Genomic DNA, 22,236 nt, shown 5'->3' on the forward strand with positions numbered 1-22,236 from the left:
TGTTGAATAATAGTGGTGAGAGTGGACATCCTTGTCTTGTTCCTGATCTTAGAGGAAATGCTTCCAGTTTTTCACCATTGAGAATGATGTTTGCTGTGGGTTTGTCGTATATGGCCTTTATTATGTTGAGGTAGGTTCCCTCTCTGCCCTCTTTCTGAGAGTTTTTATCATAAATGGGTATTGAATTTTGTCAAAAGCTTTTTCTGCATCTATTGAGATGATTATATGGTTTTTATTCTTCAATTTGTTAATATGGTGTATCACATTGATTGATTTGCATATATTGAAGAATCCTTGCATCCCTGGGATAAACCCACTTGATCATGGTGTATGATCCCTTTAATAAGTTGTTGGATTCTGTTTGCTAGTATTTTGTTGAGGATTTTTGCATGTATATTCATCAGTGATGTTGGTCTGTAATTTTCTTTTTTTGTAGTATCTTTGTCTGGTTTTGGTATCAGGGGATGGTGGCCTCGTAGAATGAGTTTGGGAGTGTTCCTTCCTCTGCAATATTTTGGAAGAGCTTGAGAAGGATGGGTGTTAGCTCTTCTCTAAATGTTTGATAGAATTCACCTGTGAAGCCATCTGGTCCTGGACTTTTGTTTGTTGGAAGATTTTTAATCACAGTTTCAATTTCGTGACTTGTGATTGGTCTGTTCATATTTTCTGTTTCTTCCTGGTTCAGTCTTGGAAGGTTATACCTCTCTAAGAATTTGTCCATTTCTTCCAGGTTGTCCATTTTATTGGCATAGAGTTGCTTGTAGTAGTCTCTTAGGATGTTTTGTATTTCTGCAGTGTCTGTTGTAACTTTTCCTTTTTCATTTCTAATTTTATTGATTTGAGTCCTCTCCCTCTTTTTCTTGATGAGTCTGGCTGATGGTTTATCAATTATGTTTATCTTCTCCAAGAACCAGCTTTTAGTTTTATTGCTCTTTGCTATTGTTTTCTTTGTTTCTATTTCATTAATTTCTGCTCTGATCTTTATGATGTCTTTCCTTCTGCTAACTCTGGGTTTTGTTTGTTCTTCTTTCTCTAGTTCCTTTAGGTGTAAGGTTAGATTGTTTATCTGAGATTTTTCTTGTTTCTTGAGGTAGGCTTGTATAGCTCTAAACTTCCCTCTTAGAACTGCTTTTGCTGCATCCCATAGGTTTTGGATCGTTGTGTTTTTATTGTCATTTTTCTCTAAGTATTTTTTGAATTCCCCTTTGATTTCTTCAGTGATCTCTGGGTTGTTTAGTAATGTATTGTTTAGCATCCATGTGTTCGTGTTTGTTACGTTTTTTTCCCTGTAAGTGATTTCTAATCTCATAGCGTTGTGGTTGGAAAAGATGCTTGATATGATTTCAGTTTTCTTAAATTTACTGAGGCCTTGATTTGTGACCCAAGATGTTATCTATCCTGGAGAATGTTCCATGCGCACTTGAGGATAACACTAGCAGGTAGGTCTGGTTTAGTCTCCTGTGGTGTCACTGCTCCTTCTCCTGGGTCGCGATGTGCACACTACTTTGTGTGTGCGCTCCAAGAGTGGAGTCTCTGCTTCCCGCATTCCTGTCGAAGTCCTGCGATGAAATCCCTCTAGCCTTCAAAGTCTGATTCTCTAGGAATTCCTCCGCCCATTACAGGACCCCCAGCTTGGGAAGCCTGACGTGGGGCTCAGAACCTTCACTCCAGTGGTGGGCTTCTGTGGTATAAGTGTTCTCCAGTTTGTGAGTCACCCATCCAGCAGTTATGGGATTTGATTTTATTGTGATTGTGCCCCTCCTACCATCTCATTGCGACTTCTCCTTTGTCTTTGGATGTGGGGTATCTTTTTTGGTGAGTTCCAGTGTCTTCCTGTCGATGATTGTTCAGCAGTTAGTTGTGATTCTGGTGTTCTCACAAGAGGGAGTGAGAGCATGTCCTTCTACTCCGCCATCTTGAACCAGAACTCAATTTGTTAAAATGTAATTTGATATAAATACACTAATATGTATAAAATAGATAACTAATAAGAACCTGCTGTATAAAATTAAATAAAAAATTCAAAAAAATAAAAATAAAAAAATGTAAAATAAAATTAAAAAAATAATGTGAGGTGGCATAAAGAGACTGTGCATACAAAAACATTTTAAAACGGGGAACTGTGGGCAAAGGGAAAATATAGGAAGAAAAGTAAGATGAAGCCAGAGGCAAATGTACAAATGAATAGATAATAAGAACATACTGCTTAACCTGGGTGGATATTTGCCAGTGTGTCAGGCATTGTCTGAAAAAATTATATCTGTGCCACCAGAGACAGAAACTCTAAAAGAACTAAGAGATGTTGCTGCAATCTTACAAAATTGTTTTTAAAATATTTATTTAAGAAGCCAGTGATTAGGTCCAAGGATGTTATTTTTAGCACAATATATTTTATGCAAACTCAGTATACATTGGTAAAACTTGATTTAAAGTGAACCTTAAAGTTTGCAGAGATAAAATGTAAGGGCATTTACCAACTTTTTATATTAATCACGGTATCAGTAAGATATACTGTCTCTTACAGTTTGTGGAAATTTTGAGAATATAGTAGAAAAGAAGAATTGAGTGATATTATTTCTGCTTTATTTAGAAACAATTGTAATAAGACTAATTTTCTAAAAAGAAACTACCAGAATATTTATCTACTGAATGTTACCTAATTTATTGATCACCTTTAAAGGCTCTAGACTTAATCAAAAAATGTTGCTCAAAGACATCTTTGCAACCCTTTTTGAAACTGTCTTTATGGTTGATAAGTTACATGTAGAGAAAAATTCATTGTGAGCTTGCCTCACTTCTTTTTTCAACACCAAAATATTGCTACCCACTTGCATCACTTCTTAGTGATCATATCTGGCTTTGAAGTAAATCCACGGAAGAGCAAAGATTTGCCGCCAGCACATTGCCCTCAAGGCAATTCTAAAAAAAGAGTTTAAAAAACAATTTGCTCAAACAGTTTGATGGTAGGGTAAATTAATCTTGTCTGTACTTATGTGGAGTATAGGGTTTTTTGTGACTAATTTAGAGACATCATCACAACCATTTGCATTTTGTTCATTCTACAGCGTTTGATATAATTTAGCCACATTATATCTGTCTGTTATCATCTCTGCATGTACAACACAGGCTGCTTGTCATTATCATTAGAAATGTGTTAGAGACTTCTTCAAAAAAGTACACAATGGTGAATTATTACCAGTTTCGGTGTTTTTAAAATGTTCCCTTTTTTTATTTTGTCAGGTGTTTTTTCTCTCTATTGGTTTCCTTTAAAAATGTGCTTTCCATTGAGTCTTTCAATTACTGAAAACTCTAATATAGAAAACTCTTTAAGTATGGAACCAGAATTTCTACACCTTATCTTGGTACCCATTAAAAATTTTGCTTTGCTTATTTTTTCTCCAAACCAGTATACCGGTATAGCTAACTGCCCATCATCCATTGCCGAGGAGGATTGGATTGCGTCTTTGAGGAAGTGTGCATTACCTGTTTAGAAAGTGACGTTATCATTATTTTTTTTAAAGGCAGAGTGGAATAGAAGTAAAAGACTTCGGGCGGAGTTGGAGAAGTGGAGTGGCCTTTCATTCAGTCATCCATGCTATTCAACCGGAACTAGTGGACTTGGAGAAGGTGAAAGGAAGATCTAACCGGGAAAACCTGGAGGAGGCTTTCACTATTGCTGAAATGGAGCTGGGAATCCCGAGACTCCTAGATCCCGAAGGCACGTTGAGCGACTGCTGGCTCTTGTATCCCTCAACTCAGTAGGGTTCTATGTCTTAAACCCAGATATTACAGATGCCTTCCGAGAGGTCAGAAAACTTTGAAAAGTGGGAAGGAATAGTATCTTCCTGCACCAGTTTTCTTTCGGAAAAATATTTGCCACTATACACGGGAGCAAAATACAGCTGTGTTGCTCCTAACAGCCCTTGACGTGGGTGGTACCAGCCAGGGGAACTGTACTTACTCAATGTACCTCAGGATGGAATGAAAGTTTTGCAAGTGAGTGTACTGCAAGGAGGAGAATCCGGAAGAGTAAAAAATTGTTAATAATCTCAGAGCGTATCTTTAAAATGTTAGTCATTAGAAACTTAGAAATGATGATAACTATCCAGTACTCAGGTGTCAATCAGGCAAACTACCCAAGTGATTGACCTAATATCTTTCAGTAGAATTTCTTGGCAACTTTTTGGTAAGGCTGTGAATTTTAAGACTTTCTGGAAATGGAGTTAACTCTGGCAAGCCTTCAAAAGGCAATTTTGATGCCTTTAATAAACTTCTAGTTGTTTGTTAAACTGAAATAAAAGGGTCAAAGTGAATTTTCCAAAAGTCCCAGATAATTTCTTATTTGGCTTGGTAATTATGGAAATTTCCATTAATGAATGCAAAAATGTAAATACAGTGAAAGCAAGTTTTTTTTAATATTTTATTTTATTTATTTAATTTATTTATTTTTTGGCTGCGTCGGCTCTTCATTGTGGCACGTGGGCTTCTCTCTAGTTGTGGCGCAAGGGCTTCAGAGCGTGCGAGCTCAGTAGCCATGGCACAGGCTTAATTGCCCTGCGGCATGTGGGATCTTAGTTCCCTGACCGGGGACCAAACCTGTGTTCCCTGAATTGGAAGGTGGATTCTTTACCACTGGACCACCAGGGAAGTCCCGCAAGTTACTTTTAAAGATGAGATTTCAGAATGAACATTTTTAGCTCTAAAACAGTGTCTACCTGCTTGGCTTCCTCTGAGATGACGGCCAGCATGGAGATCCCTTGACATTTTAGGGACCTGTGGTGCCCGCCCCCACTCCAGTCTCACTAGGGGAGCCATGGACTCTCCAGCTTGTGTCTTCACACACACACACACACACACACACAAAGCCAATAGTATCCAGGACACTACTCAGCCCAAGGGGAAAGACACACAAATATCACAGCGCTCACTTCAGACAATGCATCAGAGCTGAAATTTCTTCCTAGAGTAGGATAGGAGGAGGATATGAATGGTTCTTTCATATCCACCAGACCAGAGGATCTTAATATTTTCTTTGATCATCAGAAATTGAGTTTGCCCAAATGCAAGGCTATCCCACATATAAAGTGATTATTTTCCTAATGAGAACTTCCACTTCAAAAAAGCTTTTAGCCAACTTGAACATATAAACTCTTAGGAATACAGATTAAATAGACCAATATCTATTATAACAATTGTTTTATGATTTAGTCCCATGTGTATTTAAAAACATATACTATATTAAGTCATGTATTAAATGTTGTTTTTCTTTCCACTTTCACTCTTCATGAAAGTTTTCCTCTTCACATGCATTCTCCACATCAGTGATCTTATCATTTCTAACATCATCTCTGAGTCATCTCGTGAATTCCAGATCACATTATCTTTAAGTCTTTTAAGAGTTGTAGCACTTCTTTTTTTTTTTTTTTTTTTTTTTTTTCTAATCCCTGTTGATTGCTTCTAGAGTATTTTTAATTTTTATTATTGCATCCTCAGCTCTCTCTGCTACTTTTTATGCTTTCTAACTCTTTTTTTTTTTTTTTTTTCCTTGCGTTATGCGGGCCTCTCACTGTTGTGGCCTCTCCCATTTGCGGAGCACAGGCTCCGGACGCGCAGGCTCAGTGGCCATGGCTCACGGGCCCAGCCGCTCCGCGGCATGTGGGATCTTCCCGAAACGGGGCACGAACCCGTGTCTCCTGCATCGGCAGGCGGACTCTCAAGCACTGCGCCACCAGGGAAGCCCTGTAGCACTTCTTAAATCCTACATTGATGGTCGCTAGAAATTATATTTCAAATCACAAGAAACAATACAAAATATTAGGGCAGTTTTATATTTTGATTTTCATGGTTTTTGTTTGTTCTGGTTTTTTTTTCCTCTATTGGTGCAGATATTGTATTTCTAATCTCCAAATGTAACCCCTTATTCCATTGCCTTTAAAAGGGATATTTAAGACTTGTTGAAAACATTCAACACTTTTTATGTATCCAGTCTTACCCTGATTCTATAATTACTAAATTCATATAAATATCTTTGCTTGATTTTTACTGATTTAATTAGGTAAACATCTGTATACTTTAAAATGACAGTGATTGAGATCTTTTCAGGCTCTGTTTCACTCAAAGAGTACTTGATTGTTCAAATTACAGTGACTTAGATGGAAGGCTCCACAATGGAGAAGCTGCATAAGGACTTGGACATAAGGCATCTCTCTCTTTTATAAAATAAATTGATATTTGGCCGTATGTAGTATATAGACTATGTAGTCACTTGTCATTCAGTGCCACATCTGTTAGCATGTTTTACTACTCATCTACCCCAATTCTGAAATGTACATATTATTTGTATTTTAGTAACTAGACAGAATGTAGCAACAGCTATATATATCTCATATTTCTGATGAGTGTAGAGATTATTTAAATGAAACACGTACTACTTTCCTAAAAGCTCTTGGTTAAAATATGTCATCTTTCTGAGTTGTAAAATTTCCCCCATGGATTATCCAGACTAAACTGGTTTTTCCTGTCACCATCTCTAAATAGTATTCTATTTTTCTTTTGCATTTAGGACAGTGTCTTTTGGTATATTCTCTAGATTTCAAAGTTTGTATTATTAAAATATTTTTAATGCTAATTAATTTATTCACAGTTGGGTTTGGCTTTTCCAGATGTTGATGTGGATAAACCAGATGAGAAGTCTATTATGACCTACGTAGCCCAGTTTCTGAAACATTATCCCGACGTTCACAGTACAGGCACCGATGGGCAAGAGAATGATGTAAGTGTTTGTTTTTGTTTGAGTGCTGGTAATACACTTGATGGTAGTGACTTGGATTTTTAATATGCTGTTTTCAAAAAAATTAAACTGGAATGCATTTTAATATGAGAGCAACTGAGTAAAGACTGATATCTGAGATTAGAGGGAAAGATTTCTCTGATTTGTATGTTGGATATAGCAGAGAAAGCATTATTAATAATAACTACTGAACATATAAGAGTGTGGGATTAAAATCTAGGAAAGATAGAGAATTCCCTGGTGGTGCAGTGGTTAGGACTCCACACTTTCATTGCCGAGGGCACAGGTTCAATCTCTGGTCAGGGAACCAAGATCCCCCAAACAGCACAGCATGGCAAATGACATGAAATGAAATAAAATAGTAGAGTAGAATAAAGTAAAGAGAGCAGTGTCGGGAAACTTTACTGTAGCAATTTGACGATTGAATTAATTTTATATCCATCATATTATTTATGCATTTAGATCCTGAGTTCCCTTCTTCTGTTCAGTCTGATAGAATCTAATTTTGACTTTTAGATTTATAAGTTGCTACTCATTGCAAACATATGTAAGTAAGGCAAACTTATGAAAGTTCTAATTATTCACTATGTTTAGATTCTCAGCCTCTCAGTAGTTTAAATAACATTTACATTTTTCATACTGCTCAAATGATATATGTTTGTTGTCATAAATAAACAAAAACAAAAGTTAGGGAAAAAAGAAAAAGAAAATTACCTGTACTTGACCTTCTGCAGAGAATCTATTCTAAAAAAATTAATACTTTGGTGTGAGTTCCATGTGTGTAGACACATAAAATATTTTAACAAAAATATTGATAGGATTGTAGTATACATACAATTTTATAATTTTCTGTTTTCTGTTAACATCATACAAAACCCTGCTCATGCCATTCTTTCTAGAACATCATATAGAGGTATAGTAATTTATTTACCCAATATTAATTGTTGAAAATTTCTGATTTTTTGCTGTTATAAAAAATACTTCTATGAACAATTTTGTAATAAGCATTGTTTTACAGTTCTTTCTTAGAAGAGAAATTCCTAGACTAAAGGGCATATGGATTTTTACTGCTTTTGAAATGATTTTTTCAAATCCTCCTGTAGAAAGATCTCCCATTTTACAGTCCAGCCAGCACACCAGAATGCCTACATTCTGTTTTGAACAACAATGGATATTATTCTCCTATTTTTTAAAAGTACTGTTGTATTGTTTAGTTTTGATTTTGTTTTGTTTTGTTGTTGTTCTTTTGTTTTTTTGTGGGTTTTTTTTTTTTTTTTTTTAGGGGGCGTGGTTTTTCTACTGAATTTAAAATTAATTATTAGGCAGAATGACATTAGGGAAGAATTATAAATGGAATTTTCAAGACATGTTAAAAACAATCTCTCTGTCTTTACTGTTGAGGTCTCAACTAGAGTTTTCAGAGAGGTTTGAGATTATAATGAAGAGAAACAAGAAAAACAAAAAACAAAGTGTACTGTGTGTCTTAGAAGTGGATCTAAAGAAGGAAAAAGTCAGGGGAACATAAACCAAAGTTTTCAAGTAGGAAAAGGTTTTGCACTAATAGAAATCTTCGTAAAAGAATTAAGCAAAACAGCGGTAACTGGTGTTTCCTAGGTCACTTAGATGAAGTTAAGGTGGCATTTGATAGAACTATGTTAGTTATTTTAAAAACTATGGTTTCAAAAAAAAAACAAAAAACTATGGTTTCAAGAAACCTGTTGTTGTTGTTGTTCCTTACCAGACTTCAGGCACAAAGAAGTCTGATTGATCACCGGAGTGACTTATTCTATAGTTAGAAAAATAGTGTTCCTAAGGAGCACCACTGAAAGCGGAAGACTCTCTGTGCAAATTCCAGTGTGGACTGAGTTGTGTGCTTGGGATTCATTTGGGGTTTTCTGGGTTTTGAGAATATAATTGGGCATGGACAGTGCTCTGTGAATAAGAAACTCTGTAAGGAGGTGTATTAGACTTACTTCATACGGCATAGAGAATATCAGCTTTCCACCTGATTGTCATATCTCAAGTTCTTATGTTACCCAGTTGGATTTACTTCTGAGCTCATTTCTAAGCTTGTACTCTTAATTTCTCTGACATTAATCATCTCTCCAGATGAGTAAACACGGTGGCTGGTAATGTCTGAGAAATAAAAGGAGATACTTACATTAATGCTCATGAGCAAGGATTTAATGCAAAAATCCTCAGAGATTTGAAGCACACTCCTGCTTTAAACTTGCTAATATACTGTACTAAAGAACTTTATTATTAAGAAACTAATCTCATTCTCTAGAAGATAAATTCTGACTTTCCTTTTAAAAAATAAGCTTTACCCTTTTTTTAATGAGGCATTTGTAAAGTAGGGTATGAGCATCTAAAAATGAATATTTTGAGCAGAATAAAAAGGATTTAAAAAAATTTTTATGATGTAGGGCTTATGTTTGTTTAATGCAGCTAAATGGCCATCTAATTCTGTCTAATGAACCTTTAAGATTTTATACACTACATATTAGGGTTGGTGTCATCACCTAGAAATCCTCATTATTTGTCTACTCAGGTTTTATTAAATGGTTCTTTTAATTCATTTTAAAAAAATATTGTCATCGGGCTTCCCTGGTGGTGCAGTGGTTGAGAGTCCGCCTGCCTATGCAGGGGACGCAGGTTCGTGCCCTGGTCTGGGAAGATCCCACATGCCGCGGAGCAGCTGGACCCGTGAGCCATGGCCACTGAGCCTGCGCGTCCGGAGCCTGTGCTCCGCAACGTAGAGGCCACAGCAGTGAGAAGCCCATGTACCATACACACACACACACACACAAATATATATATATATATATATACACATATATATACATATATATATATATAGGCATCAACATGTCTACCAGGCTTTCATTTTTTTGGTGTATTTGATTTTCATATCCTTTTTATGAATTTATTTAAATTAGATATTACATAGATACTATTTTAAGTCAAATTTTCTTATTGGAAATAGACATTGCTATGCCTTTCTTACTTCATCCGTTAAAACTGATAAAGGAACTTTTTCCCTAAAGGTAGTCCTTGGATAATTAGCACACAATTGTAAATAAATAAAATAGGCATGGTGGCTTATCGCTCTCATCTATTAAACTTTCAGTTATTTATTCACTCATTCCTTCCCCCACTGAAACAAATTTTACTGACTGCTTTCAGAAGCACAGCACAGTCTTAATAGTATAGGAATACAGAGATGCATATTATGACAGTATTTATAGAGAAAAATATGAATCCATGTACCTTTTCTTTACATTGTTCTCCTTTCAAAATGTTTACTACTTTAAGACATATGTATAATATATATATATAACCACATATGACTATTACAAATTAAAACAAAAACATCAAATGCTACAATACTACACTGCCTTATTTGATTCAAACATTTTGATACTTTCAAAAGTTGTTAAAACATCTTAAAATAATTATACCCTTAAAATTATTGTCTATTTATTTATAGACAGATGCCTCACCATTTTTCTTGTTTCCTATATAATTTTTTCCATGATTTATATTATTTTTCTATATATTATCTTTTCATATTGTTAGGAAATACTTCCAGGTTTCCCATCTTTTGCAAATTCTATCCAAATTCTTAAGGTAAGATTTAAGTAATCTTGAATTAGTGACCTTTTTCAAACATTCTGCATTCTGTAGCTTGTTAGCAATTCTTTTGCATGTATTTGTCTTTATGTACACATTTATTTTAACACCTTAATTCTGTTATTTCCTTTTCCTTTCTAGTAGAACAAATGACATATGTGTTATTAAATGTTAGTTACAGTCTAAGCCACTCCCATGGACTTCCTCACTAATCTTTAATTCTAAGATGACATTAACTTCTTTTTAATAATACTTAATAGCACTAATAAAAGGAAAAATTAAAATAACTACAATTTCTTTATATGCGACATGGAAAATTAAAATAAAGTTAAAGATTTATTTTTGTACTTTAAAATATTAAGCAGGAAATAATTGAAAAAGGTAAGTATTCAATTAGTTTGTAATCCTGAGTTTCATCACATCTCTTCTGTGCAATGTTGAGTTGTATGGTTTAGTAAAGTTCATGGCACATGTTGAGTGCTCAAAAAAATATCTGTGGGGCTTCCCTGGTGGCGCAGTGGTTGAGAGTCTGCCTGCTGTTGCAGGGGACATGGGTTCGTGCCCCGGTCAGGGAAGATCCCACATGCCGCGGAGCGGCTGGGCCCGTGAGCCATGGCCGCTGAGCCTGCGCATCCGGAGCCTGTGCTCCGCAACAGGAGAGGCCGCAGCAGTGAGAGGCCCGCGTACCGTAAAAAAAATAAAAATAAAAATAATGCTGGTAATCCAATATTACTGTGACTGTAGCTCCTCAAATTCAGTCAAAATTAATCTGATTCAGAACAGTCCTCTGTGTTACCAATGACCTTGGGTTAAGAAGCAGCCACAGGCCTGTTTCCACTCCCATTCCAGCCATTGCTTTTTCTGAGTATTTTTGAACTTACATATTTCTTCTTAAGCACATTTTTTTTTTTTTTTTTTTGTCTTTTTGGCTCACGGGCCCAGCCGCTCCGCGGCATGTGGGATCTTCCCGGACCGGGGCACGAACCCGTGTGCCCTGCATCGGCAGGCAGACTCTCAACCACTGTGCCACCAGGGCAGCCCCAGCACATTTTCTTAAATAAATGTTTCTTGAGAAGAACAATGGAGGTAAGTAATTTCAGTATTCAGCACAATAATTAAGATTTTTTTTTAGAATTAATTTTTGTTTCTTATTCTCCAAAAGAGGTGAGAGCAGGAAGAAAATTTTTCAGAGACATTTGGAACTTATTAAATATTCAGTATATTCTAGGATCAGTCAAGTATTAATCAGCAATTAAGTAAATGCACAGATACTAATATAATTGTAATGTCTGCTGGTTTCTAGAGAGAAGACAGGCTAATTTTGAAGGAAACGAAAGCTTGGATAGAACAATTTGAAAGAGATTTGACAAGGGCACAGATGACAGAATCAAATTTGCAGGATAAATATCAGGTAATGTATGGAAAACAGATTTCAATTTTTTTAAAAGCCTTTCATGAGTAACATTCATATTTGTCATTTAATCTATGTTTAATCTTTCAAATGATATTAATGAGAAATGTCTTTAAAGAAATAATATACATTATTTTGTTTACATATAATTTAATAATTGTATTCCTATATAAATAGGTAGTTTTTAAAATTTAATACATTTATTTATTGTGATGTGATTGCCATTGTAGCAATAATTAGCACTTCTATCATGTTACATAATTATCATTTCTTTTTAGTGGTTGAGATGCTTAAGTTTTACTGTCTTAGCACGTTTGATGATTATAATACAGTATTGTTGTCTATATTCACTGTACTGTGGATTTGACATCTAGGACTTACTTAGTACTCGTTTGAAGTTTCTATACTTAAATATCCGTCCTATTCCCCTCTACCCCCAGTCCCCTGATAACCAGCATTTTGCTGTTTTTATGAGTTTGACTTTTTTAGATTCCATGTATAAGTGATATTATACAGTGTTTCTATTTCTCTGTCTGCTTTATCTCACTTGTATAATGTCCTCAAGTTTCATCCACGTTGTCACAAATGGCAGGAGATCCTTCTTACTCATGGCTGAATAACATTCCGTGTATATAGACGCCACATCATCCTTACCCGTTCATCCATTCATGGGCACTTAGGTTGTTTCCATATCTTGGCTATTGTGATAGTGCTGCAATAAACGTGGAATGCATATACCTCTTCGATATTCTGTTTTCATTTCCTTTGGGTGTACACCCAGAGATGGAGTTGGTAGTTTTAAATTGTACGTATCTGCACTATATAGAGTTCTGAGGCTTCATGACTTTCCGAGAACTCAGTCTTGCCGGTGACCCAAAACACATACATTTAATCACTGTTTTTGTACAACTCATGATCTTACAGATGTTACCTAATAAAAAATTCCACCAAAAAATGACTTCAATGCCAAGTTGAAAATTACTATAGAATAAACTGAATCAAATAAAAAATTGCAACATGACTATTTGGAGTGGGCCCATTAATGAGATCAGTTTCTCCTGCCACCTGCCTCCTTCAACACTATTGCATTCACACTGCAGCCAGTGTTATTATTGCTGCGGAGGTTCTTCGTTCTTCCAGTCTCATTACACTATCATTAATTGTATTTCAGCTTCCAATTTCCACTTCCAGAGTTTTTTTCCATTAAATTGTGACTTAACTCTGTGTAGCATTGACATTTTCTCCTACTTAAAATATCATTGCATTTTAGTGGCAAAACTATAGTATATTCTAATCTACATTATGTTTTGATCATTTTTGCTACAAAAAAAAGGTGTGCGTGATATAAGAGATGCAAAGTGGCAGATGATAAAAGATTTAGCTGTTAGAGTTAGTGTGTGATTTTATATAATCCTCTCTGTAAAGCGTGCCTGAATTCAGATTGATGATGCCATCAGTATTATATTTGACGGACTTGGCAATGCAATAAATTCCGTATGTGATTATATGTTTGTACTTTTTGCTGTGGAACACAATGTAATTTTTTCTCCCCAAAAGATAATTTTCTGGTTAAAATGATTAAATCAGTAAATTGAGACTATAATGCAAGAACAGAATGAATGTACTTATTTAGTCCATTAGCGAGTTTTAGTCTTAGCATAAATTATCAAAAAATAAATTCCAAGTTATAAAGTTACTGGTTATACAGATGTTAATTTATAAGATGAAAACTAAGGATTAGAAAAGTATAAATCAGAAACATTCCTTTCAGGCCAAAGATGTTCACAAATCTCTTAAAATAGGGATAGACAGCAGAGGGAGTGTTTTCTTTCATTTGTGTGTTTATTATGTAACCAAAATCTTCTGTTTCTACTTATCAATAAATAGTGTATTTTCCCGTTTTTCCATATATAGAATTCTGTAGAACACAATTGAAGACTGATTTTATGTTTTGGTATTTTAAAATTACATTGAGTTAGAGGGAATGGAAGGTAGAATTTGTGGGAAAATATTCACCAACTCCCCCAAGTGTTTGTTATGTGAATTTACATGTTTGTTTACTCAGTGACTTAAGAAATTCTTTCAAATGTTATCTGGTAGATTCTGCAGGGCTGTTCTCATGTTCTTTAATATAATTGCACATTGAGTGGCATTTTCAATTCATATTTGGACTTTGAGACATATTTTAGGATGTGTTAATTGAACATAAAATGTAGGACTTTCATTAAAATCACTACTTTCTGAGGTTAGTATTAGACTTACAGTTACGTCTACATATTACAAATTTATGTTAACCATACTGTGACAAAAGAAAGATATAATACTTAATATTTTAACACCATAGAATTAAAGCAAAGGATTATTACCTAAGTGATGTCCCCTAAAGTAAACCTCTTTACAGACTTACTTAAACACACATTAAGATATTGTTAATTCTGTACTATTTTGATATGTGCAATTTCTATTTGTAAATTGTTTGGTGCTTTAAAGGAAAGCAAGTATTTTGATTATTAATATAGATTTATACTCCTGTTGATTATTATTTCCTGATGAGCAGGGACTGGCTTGTAGGTTATTTAACTAGGAATGAGAAATCCTAGGCTTTAGTCCTAACTCTACTACTTGTCTTTGCCAGGTCACCTCTGGGCTTGGTAGTAATAACGGGGCTTGTCTAGGCTGTAGGGCAGTGGGGAGCCAGAGAAGATAATATGTACAAAGCACTTAGCATGGAGCCAGGCTCATCATCCGGGCTTGATGAATGCTAGCTGCTTTTAGCATCATGATTGTCATTATTATTGTCAACAACATATACTGAACGTTATCCAAATATAAAGGATTGTTATTTAGGAAATGTGGTTTCCTTTGCTTTTGCCTTTTCTGACTAACTGCCATGTTGTTGCTGTTTTTCCTCTTTTAGTCATTTAAGCACTTCAGAGTTCAATATGAAATGAAAACGAAACAGATTGAACACTTGATACAACCATTACACAGAGATGGTAAATTGTCACTTGACCAAGCATTGGTAAAACAGTCCTGGGATAGAGTGTCCTCTAGGGTAAGTTCTCCAACGATTCATTTCATTAGACTCATATAATTTAGTCAAAAATATTTTGTCATCTCTTTCTTCAAAATGATGTTACATCAGGTCCTCCTATCTCTGTCTGAGGTGGGAAGGTTTACCTGTGGGATAGACTTTGTCCACTTGTCAAGTTTTCCTTTCAGTCAGCGGAAGTGCTTGTTTAACAACTCTTTCCTGCTTTGCCTGCCCTAAGTGTGATATCACCATTGACCAGATGACACACTGAAATCCTGAAAGACCACCTAGGTTGCTTCTCACTTTGCACAGTTTAATCCTGCGTTGTTTAGAAGAGGTGACTCCCCAGGAATGGAGCCTCGACAGCTTCTCCAAATTCCATCATCAGATTTCATCAACAGTTAATCATCTTCCTATATTCACATTTTTTTTTTTATATTCCGTAGTTGAAGCTTATCTTCTTATCTGGTCATGAACTTGAAGGAAAATTGCTCTGTAACTTTCATATTAATATCTTGCAGACTTAAAGACCAAGATTTCAAAACCTCTGAAACTTCTGTCACTCCTGGGAATATTTGCCTCGGACTCACCCTATTTTCTTCATTTTCATAATCTAACTTTTCCCATTAAACTCCATCAAAGAATAGATTCGATCTCAGGCACCCCAACCCCGCCCACCTCTCATTGCAATAAGCTAGGAAACAGTACTTGAGAATTGGATGAAGTGGAAGAAATGACAAGATGGTTAGAGAATTATATTATTATAGTAAGAATCGTGAATCCTCATTTTCCTCCAGAGATGTCTAGACGACCCTGATTTTTCTGGACCTGTTTTCATCATAGGGAAGGTTTTAAAGGATACACGTCAGCAGGTGTATAATTGCTGCATCTTTGAGCGCGTCAGCAAAGCCAGTCCATTCCCTTTCAGCAAAAGCCCGTCTGAAAATCAGTGGGCACTTTATGCTATTCCTTATAAGAAGAAAATTGCCTAATCTCCCAATAATATCCTTCCATGTCTAAGATGTATTTTAAGTTTCCTCAAAACTTGCTTCTAAGTGTCATTTTTTCCCCATTTAAGTTAATAATTTTGGGTTAATTTAGTAAATATCAAATAGAAAATATCTGTGTTCTGAACTTCTCAAAGCATCAGATTCAGAACACAGATACTTTCTTACTTGATATTTATTAAATTAACCCCAAATTATTAACTTCAAGCATTTTGTAGGCTTTAAAATCATTTGGGGGAATTCTAGGAATTGTCTTCTGTGTTAAGATACTGTCTTTCCAATTTTCTATTTCAGCTGTTTGATTGGCATATACAACTTGATAAGTCTCTTCCTGCACCTCTGGGCACCATAGGGGCCTGGTTATATAGAGCAGAGGTGGCCCTGAGAGAGGAAATAACCATTCAGCAGGTTCATGAGGAAACGGCCAACACAATACAACGGAAGCGTGAGCAACACAAGGTAAACATTCTGGCTGGAGAACCTTCCAGCGTAACAGTCCTAGTGTGTTACCGAATCAGGTTTGTTCGCCTGTTGCTCAGCAAGCCAAAGGCGGAGACACCGAGGTTTGCAGCAGAGAAAGGGTTTGTTCACAAGGCAGTCCAGGGAGGAGATGGGAGAACAAATCTCAGACCCACCTCTCTGAAGGTAAGGGGCTCTCATTATTTATGAGTTAAGGCTGAGGCATGGGGAGCCCAGGGCAAGGTAATGAGAGATAAGAAAAAGGTGAGGTGATACTCGTTCTGTGCAGATGCAGCTAAGCCACAGGCTTCTTCATGGGATGTATGTTCAGAAAATGGTGGCCTTAGCGTGACCAGAGGGTGGAGTTTTGGGCCCTCTGAGGTCAATAGGCCACCACTCAACGCATGCCCAGATGGAGGGTCGGTGGACCTAGCCAGTCTTTTTTCTTTTGTTTTTGCGGTACGCGGGCCTCTCACTGTTGTGGCCTCTCCCGTTGTGGAGCACAGGCTCCGGACGCGCAGGCTTAGCGGCCGTGGCTCATGGGCCCAGCCGCTTCACGGCATGTGGGATCTTCCTGGACTGGGGCACTAACCCGTGTGCCCTGCATCAGTAGGCGGACTCTCAACCACTGCGCCACCAGGGAAGCCCGACCTAGCCAGTCTTAACCGGCTGGACTTCCTGCACCTCTGGGCACCATAGGGGCCTGGTTATATAGAGCAGAGGTGGCCCTGAGAGAGGAAATAACCATTCAGCAGGTTCATGAGGAAACGGCCAACACAATACAACGGAAGCGTGAGCAACACAAGGTAAACATTCTGGCTGGAGAACCTTCCAGCGTAACAGTCCTAGTGTGTTACCGAATCAGGTTTGTTCGCCTGTTGCTCAGCAAGCCAAAGGCGGAGACACCGAGGTTTGCAGCAGAGAAAGGGTTTGTTCACAAGGCAGTCCAGGGAGGAGATGGGAGAACAAATCTCAGACCCACCTCTCTGAAGGTAAGGGGCTCTCATTATTTATGAGTTAAGGCTGAGGCATGGGGAGCCCAGGGCAAGGTAATGAGAGATAAGAAAAAGGTGAGGTGATACTCGTTCTGTGCAGATGCAGCTAAGCCACAGGCTTCTTCATGGGATGTATGTTCAGAAAATGGTGGCCTTAGCGTGACCAGAGGGTGGAGTTTTGGGCCCTCTGAGGTCAATAGGCCACCACTCAACGCATGCCCAGATGGAGGGTCGGTGGACCTAGCCAGTCTTTTTTCTTTTGTTTTTGCGGTACGCGGGCCTCTCACTGTTGTGGCCTCTCCCGTTGTGGAGCACAGGCTCCGGACGCGCAGGCTTAGCGGCCGTGGCTCATGGGCCCAGCCGCTCCACGGCATGTGGGATCTTCCTGGACTGGGGCACTAACCCGTGTGCCCTGCATCAGTAGGCGGACTCTCAACCACTGCGCCACCAGGGAAGCCCGACCTAGCCAGTCTTAACCGGCTGGAGCTCAAACTGGACACAGCTGACTCCAAGCTCCTAAATTCACCTTGGCCAGCATCTTATTGTTTAGGCTGTGTGACCCTTGGAGAACATGCAAGCTTTTATTAAAGCAAGCCTGATCAGTGAAGACAGGTTACAGTTTATTATTTATTAATGGCTAACTGATAACTATCCTCGTTTCACTAGTATGGTCTGGAACTTGCACTGAATCAGGCCTCCCAGGCATCCGTTCATACTGGTTCAGAGATGTTGCACCTTCTTAGAAGTTCTCTGATCTGCACTTCCCTTTTCTGTACTTGTTAACGACAATTCCAGTAGACTCATTACCTGAGGTATTTTCCAATAGCTCTGTGATGTTTTTTTATCTGCAGTTACCTTTGTTATTTCTCTTGTTATTTGTTATCTTTGAAAAGATAAGGCAAAAGACAGTGTGAATTTACATAATAACGTGATTGGCCATAGGCTCCAGACCTCATTCCTGCCTCCATTCTCAAAGGAAGGCAAACCAAGTCACCCGGTTGTCGGTTGTCGTGTCCTGGTGCTAAAGGAGTGGGGTCGGGGTGGGAGTTAATAGTGGCCTTAGAAAGGGGTGGGATTAGGCCTGGCTGGTCTTAGTCATTTGCGACTCTGTTTAGCTCATTGCGTGGTTTGTTGTGCTCAGCGTAAGTTCTAATACTCTTCCTCCGTGTTTTGTGATAGTACAGACCTAGCTCAAAATGCTGTTTTTCGTTGTCTCATTGATGCAACCCTGCATTTTATGCAGTTGAATTTGCGTGCCTCATTTATTGTGTCATGAAGGGGGTTTACTCTGTATGTGGAACATAAACAGACAACCAGGTCTCACTTTGTCCTACATCCTGGTTAAACATAACCCTGGTTAAAGCCAATTCTCTGCCTAGCTCCTGCCCACACTCAGGCAGTTGACTGTGGCTGGAGAATAAAGCACCCCCAGTCACGATGACTAGCCCAAGTGGGTCCTTAATGCTCCCTGGCATTCCAGAGGCATTTTTGGACTCTATTCGCTCTGCATTTCTGGGACAACTATTTTATACCTTGTCTCATTAAACCTTCCACACCTCCTCCCTCATCCTTACTCTTAGCTGATGACACTGCTTCCTATTTCTCTGAGAAAATAGAAGCAATCAAAAAAGAATTTCCGCAAGCTCCTACGACCACATCAACCCACCTACAAGCATTTGTGCCCGAATACTCCGTCTCCTCTTCTGTTACTATGGATGAACCATCTGTGCTTCGAGCTAAGGCCAGCCCCTCCACATGTGCGCTGGATCCCATCCTCCCTGCTCTTTTCCAAAAGATAATTCCCGTAGTTCTTTGCTTCTTTATTTTCTCTCTCTCTCTCTCTCTCTCTCTCTCTCTCTCTCTGCTGGATTTTTCCCACCCACATAAAATATACCATTATTATTCTCATCTTTAAAAAGCCTCTTTCTTAACCCTACCTCCCTTTTCAGCTACTGTCCTTTTTTTTTTTTTTTCCTTCCTTTTACAGTGAAGCTCTTTGAAAGAATTGTCTTAGATCTCATTTTGGCTTCATAGTTCTCTTCTCCCATTCCTTCTAGAACCCATTCCAATCACGTTTTACCTTGCCCTGCTATCGATGTCAGGTTCAGGAGGGTTCTTTTTGTCCCTCACTCAATGGCCAATTCTCAGTCCTCATGTTACCTCACTTATTAGAAGCATTTTAGATAGTTATTCATCTTTGAAATACTTTCTTCATTTGTTTCCCTAACTTTCTTTCTATTCCTCTGGCTATGCCTTTCCAGTCTTTCCAGTTAGCCGACATTTGGTCCAAAATGTCCATGAGCATATTTGGTCCATGCCAAATGGTTCTGGACAGGGCCAATATCAAGAACCTTTTGCTATAGACCAAATATCTCCATGGACATTTTGGACAGGGCCAAACATGACCAATTATCAAGGACCTTCTGGCATGAGCCAGATGTTTTATGGTCATTTTGGACAGGACCAAATGGTCCTAAAAGGGTCTTTCCTTCTCTTTCAACAAATATTTATTGAGCTCTTTCTATGTGCAAAGTGGCATTACAGGCATTTGTGATACACCCATAAGCAAAATAGACAAAATCCCTACCCTAATGTAACTTGCCTTCTCATAGGAGGAGGCAGTTAAGAAATAATAAACATAATAAATAAAAAAATTTTATATTATAAGATAAAAGGACAGGGAGTATTAGGTGGTGTTGTAATTTTAAGTAGGGAGGTCAGTGAAACCTCACTGAAAAGATAATCTCAAACATGCAAGCACATTCCCACCTGAAGGCCTTTGCCCTTGCCATCATTCTGGAATTTTCTTGTCCCTTGGCCTGAAACATTCTCCAGTGATATTCCCAATACATTCTTCCTCATCTCCTTTGGGCCTTTATTGAAAGGTCAGCTTTTAGTCAATCCTTTCTTGGCCACCCCTTTGAAAGTACAACTTCCCTTTCCCCTTGCCTATTCAATTTTTCTCTTTAGCATTTATCTTCATCTCAACTGCTAATTTAATTATTTATCTTATTTATTGCTTAACTTCCTACACTGTAATGTCACCTCCATAAGGCCAAGGAATTATTGTTTGTTTTTCACTCTTGTGTCCCCAGCCTCTAAAAATGATTTTAGAAATATTCAGGCTTTCAAAATTTTAATCAGGTCAATCATGCTAATCATATTTACTGAGAATTTGTTCATTTGACTACATTTTCAAAATTATTGTCACAAAATTATTCAAAATGCTCTTCTATATATTTTCTTGTAATCTTTTCTGTGCCTATAGTTAAGCCTCCATTTGTCCCCAGTATTGTTTCTTTGCACCTTCTCACTTTCCTTAATTGCCCTTTTGACATTGTTAATTTTCTCTGCTGTATCCTAATAATCTTTTTCCATCTACTTTCTTACCAGAGAAATGGCAGTATCACTCTTTTAACAGCATCAGTCTGGCTGCTGTGTGAGGATAAGGCTGGATTGGTGATAGAGGGTAGGAGCCAGAGAACCAATTTCATTGATCCAGGTAGAGTGGCTTGAGCAAAGGTCGTAGCTGTAGAGATGTTGAGAAGTGGTCAGATTCTGAGTATATTTTGAGGGCAGAGCAAAGAGAATTTTTAGCATTAGATATTGATTGTGAAGGAAGGGGAGTCATAAATGACACTGTGATTTTTCAGCCAAGCAATTGGGAAAATGGAGTTTCCATCAGTTGAGATGGAGAGACAATGAAACAGGTTTGGGAAGAAAGATGGAGGTCAGTCAGGGGCAAGGTAAGCATGAGACTTTTTCACATCCAGGTGGATGTGTGGGGTGGGCAGTAGGAGCTAAGAGGCAGGAGGGGGGATAAATATTCAGAGTCATTGAGGATGACTCTGAATATATAAAGGGATGTTTAAAGCTCTGAGACTGAAATTAAAGAAGCATGTCTAGACAGAGAAAGCATCAAGAACTGAGCCCTGAGGGAATCCAGTATCAACAGATCAGAGAGTAGAAGGTGGACCAGCAAAAAAAAAAGAAAAAAAAATGATGAACCAGCGTGAGAAAAAGCAATCAGCGAGGTAGGAGGGGATCCAGCTACTGTGTTTTCTTAAAAGCCAAGGGAAGTTGTGTATCAAGGAAGAGAGTATTTTCAGTAGAATGGCCATAGTGGTCCTTTTAATATGCAGTTCAGTTCATTTTACCCCTCTGTTCAAAACTCCCCACTGGCTTCCATCTACTCAAAAGAAACACCAAAAATTGCTTTGAAAGGCCCATGAGGCCCACAGATCTGCAGCCCTTTCCCTCCTCTGTGCTCCCTCACCCCCAATCTGCTGTTCCAATGGCTTCCTTTGCTTTCTCTCAATCACTGGGCAAGGTATGTTGATAACTCCCACAGCCATGTGGGTTTCTTAGTTTCTCCCCGTGGTTCTGTGAGCTTTGGCTTTATATATTTTGAGGCTTACTACATATGTTCAAGTTCAGAATTAATGTGTTTTCTAGTAACTTGAAAGTTTCATCACTAAGCAATTACTGACTTGTAATGACTTCTGTTCAGGAATCTAGTTTGCCTGGTACTGATGCACTCATACCAGCCTTCTTTCGTTAGTATTTGCCTGGCATGTTGTTTTCCATTCTATTAATTTAACCTATCCTTGTTCTTAACGTTTAGGAGTACCTCTTTTAAAATGCAAATGGTTCCGTTAGATTTGTCTGATCTGACAATCTCTGCCTATTGATGAGTAAATATATATTCCATTCAGATTTATTTATAATTATTAATATACTTGAATTTGTTTCTACCATTTGACTCTGTTTCTATTTGCCCTCCTTTTTCTTTTTTCTACATTCTTCCCATTTATAAGTTGATTGAGGGGCTTTTGTTTGTTTATTTACTTGCTCATTTTTCTTATTCCGTGTTTTCCCTCGAACTGGTTTGAAGTTATAAACTCTAG

At 37.7% G+C, this 22,236-nt stretch overlaps 1 protein-coding gene across 1 annotated transcript in view; it reads left to right on the plus strand.

Annotated features, from left to right (window-relative positions):
- Positions 1-22,236, plus strand: part of SYNE1 (spectrin repeat containing nuclear envelope protein 1) — a 385,453-nt gene that overhangs the window by 44,491 nt on the left and 318,726 nt on the right. Inside the window, exons 6-11 of the mRNA XM_007458743.1 lie at positions 3,522-3,718; positions 6,663-6,772; positions 10,370-10,420; positions 11,727-11,834; positions 14,752-14,889; positions 16,170-16,334. Of these exons, the coding sequence (XP_007458805.1) occupies positions 3,522-3,718; positions 6,663-6,772; positions 10,370-10,420; positions 11,727-11,834; positions 14,752-14,889; positions 16,170-16,334 (769 nt within the window). The remainder of the gene's footprint in view (positions 1-3,521; positions 3,719-6,662; positions 6,773-10,369; positions 10,421-11,726; positions 11,835-14,751; positions 14,890-16,169; positions 16,335-22,236) is intronic.

The sequence above is a fragment of the Lipotes vexillifer genome, unplaced genomic scaffold (genome assembly GCF_000442215.2).
Source record: "Lipotes vexillifer unplaced genomic scaffold, Lipotes_vexillifer_v1.1 scaffold639, whole genome shotgun sequence".
NCBI lineage: Eukaryota > Metazoa > Chordata > Mammalia > Artiodactyla > Lipotidae > Lipotes > Lipotes vexillifer.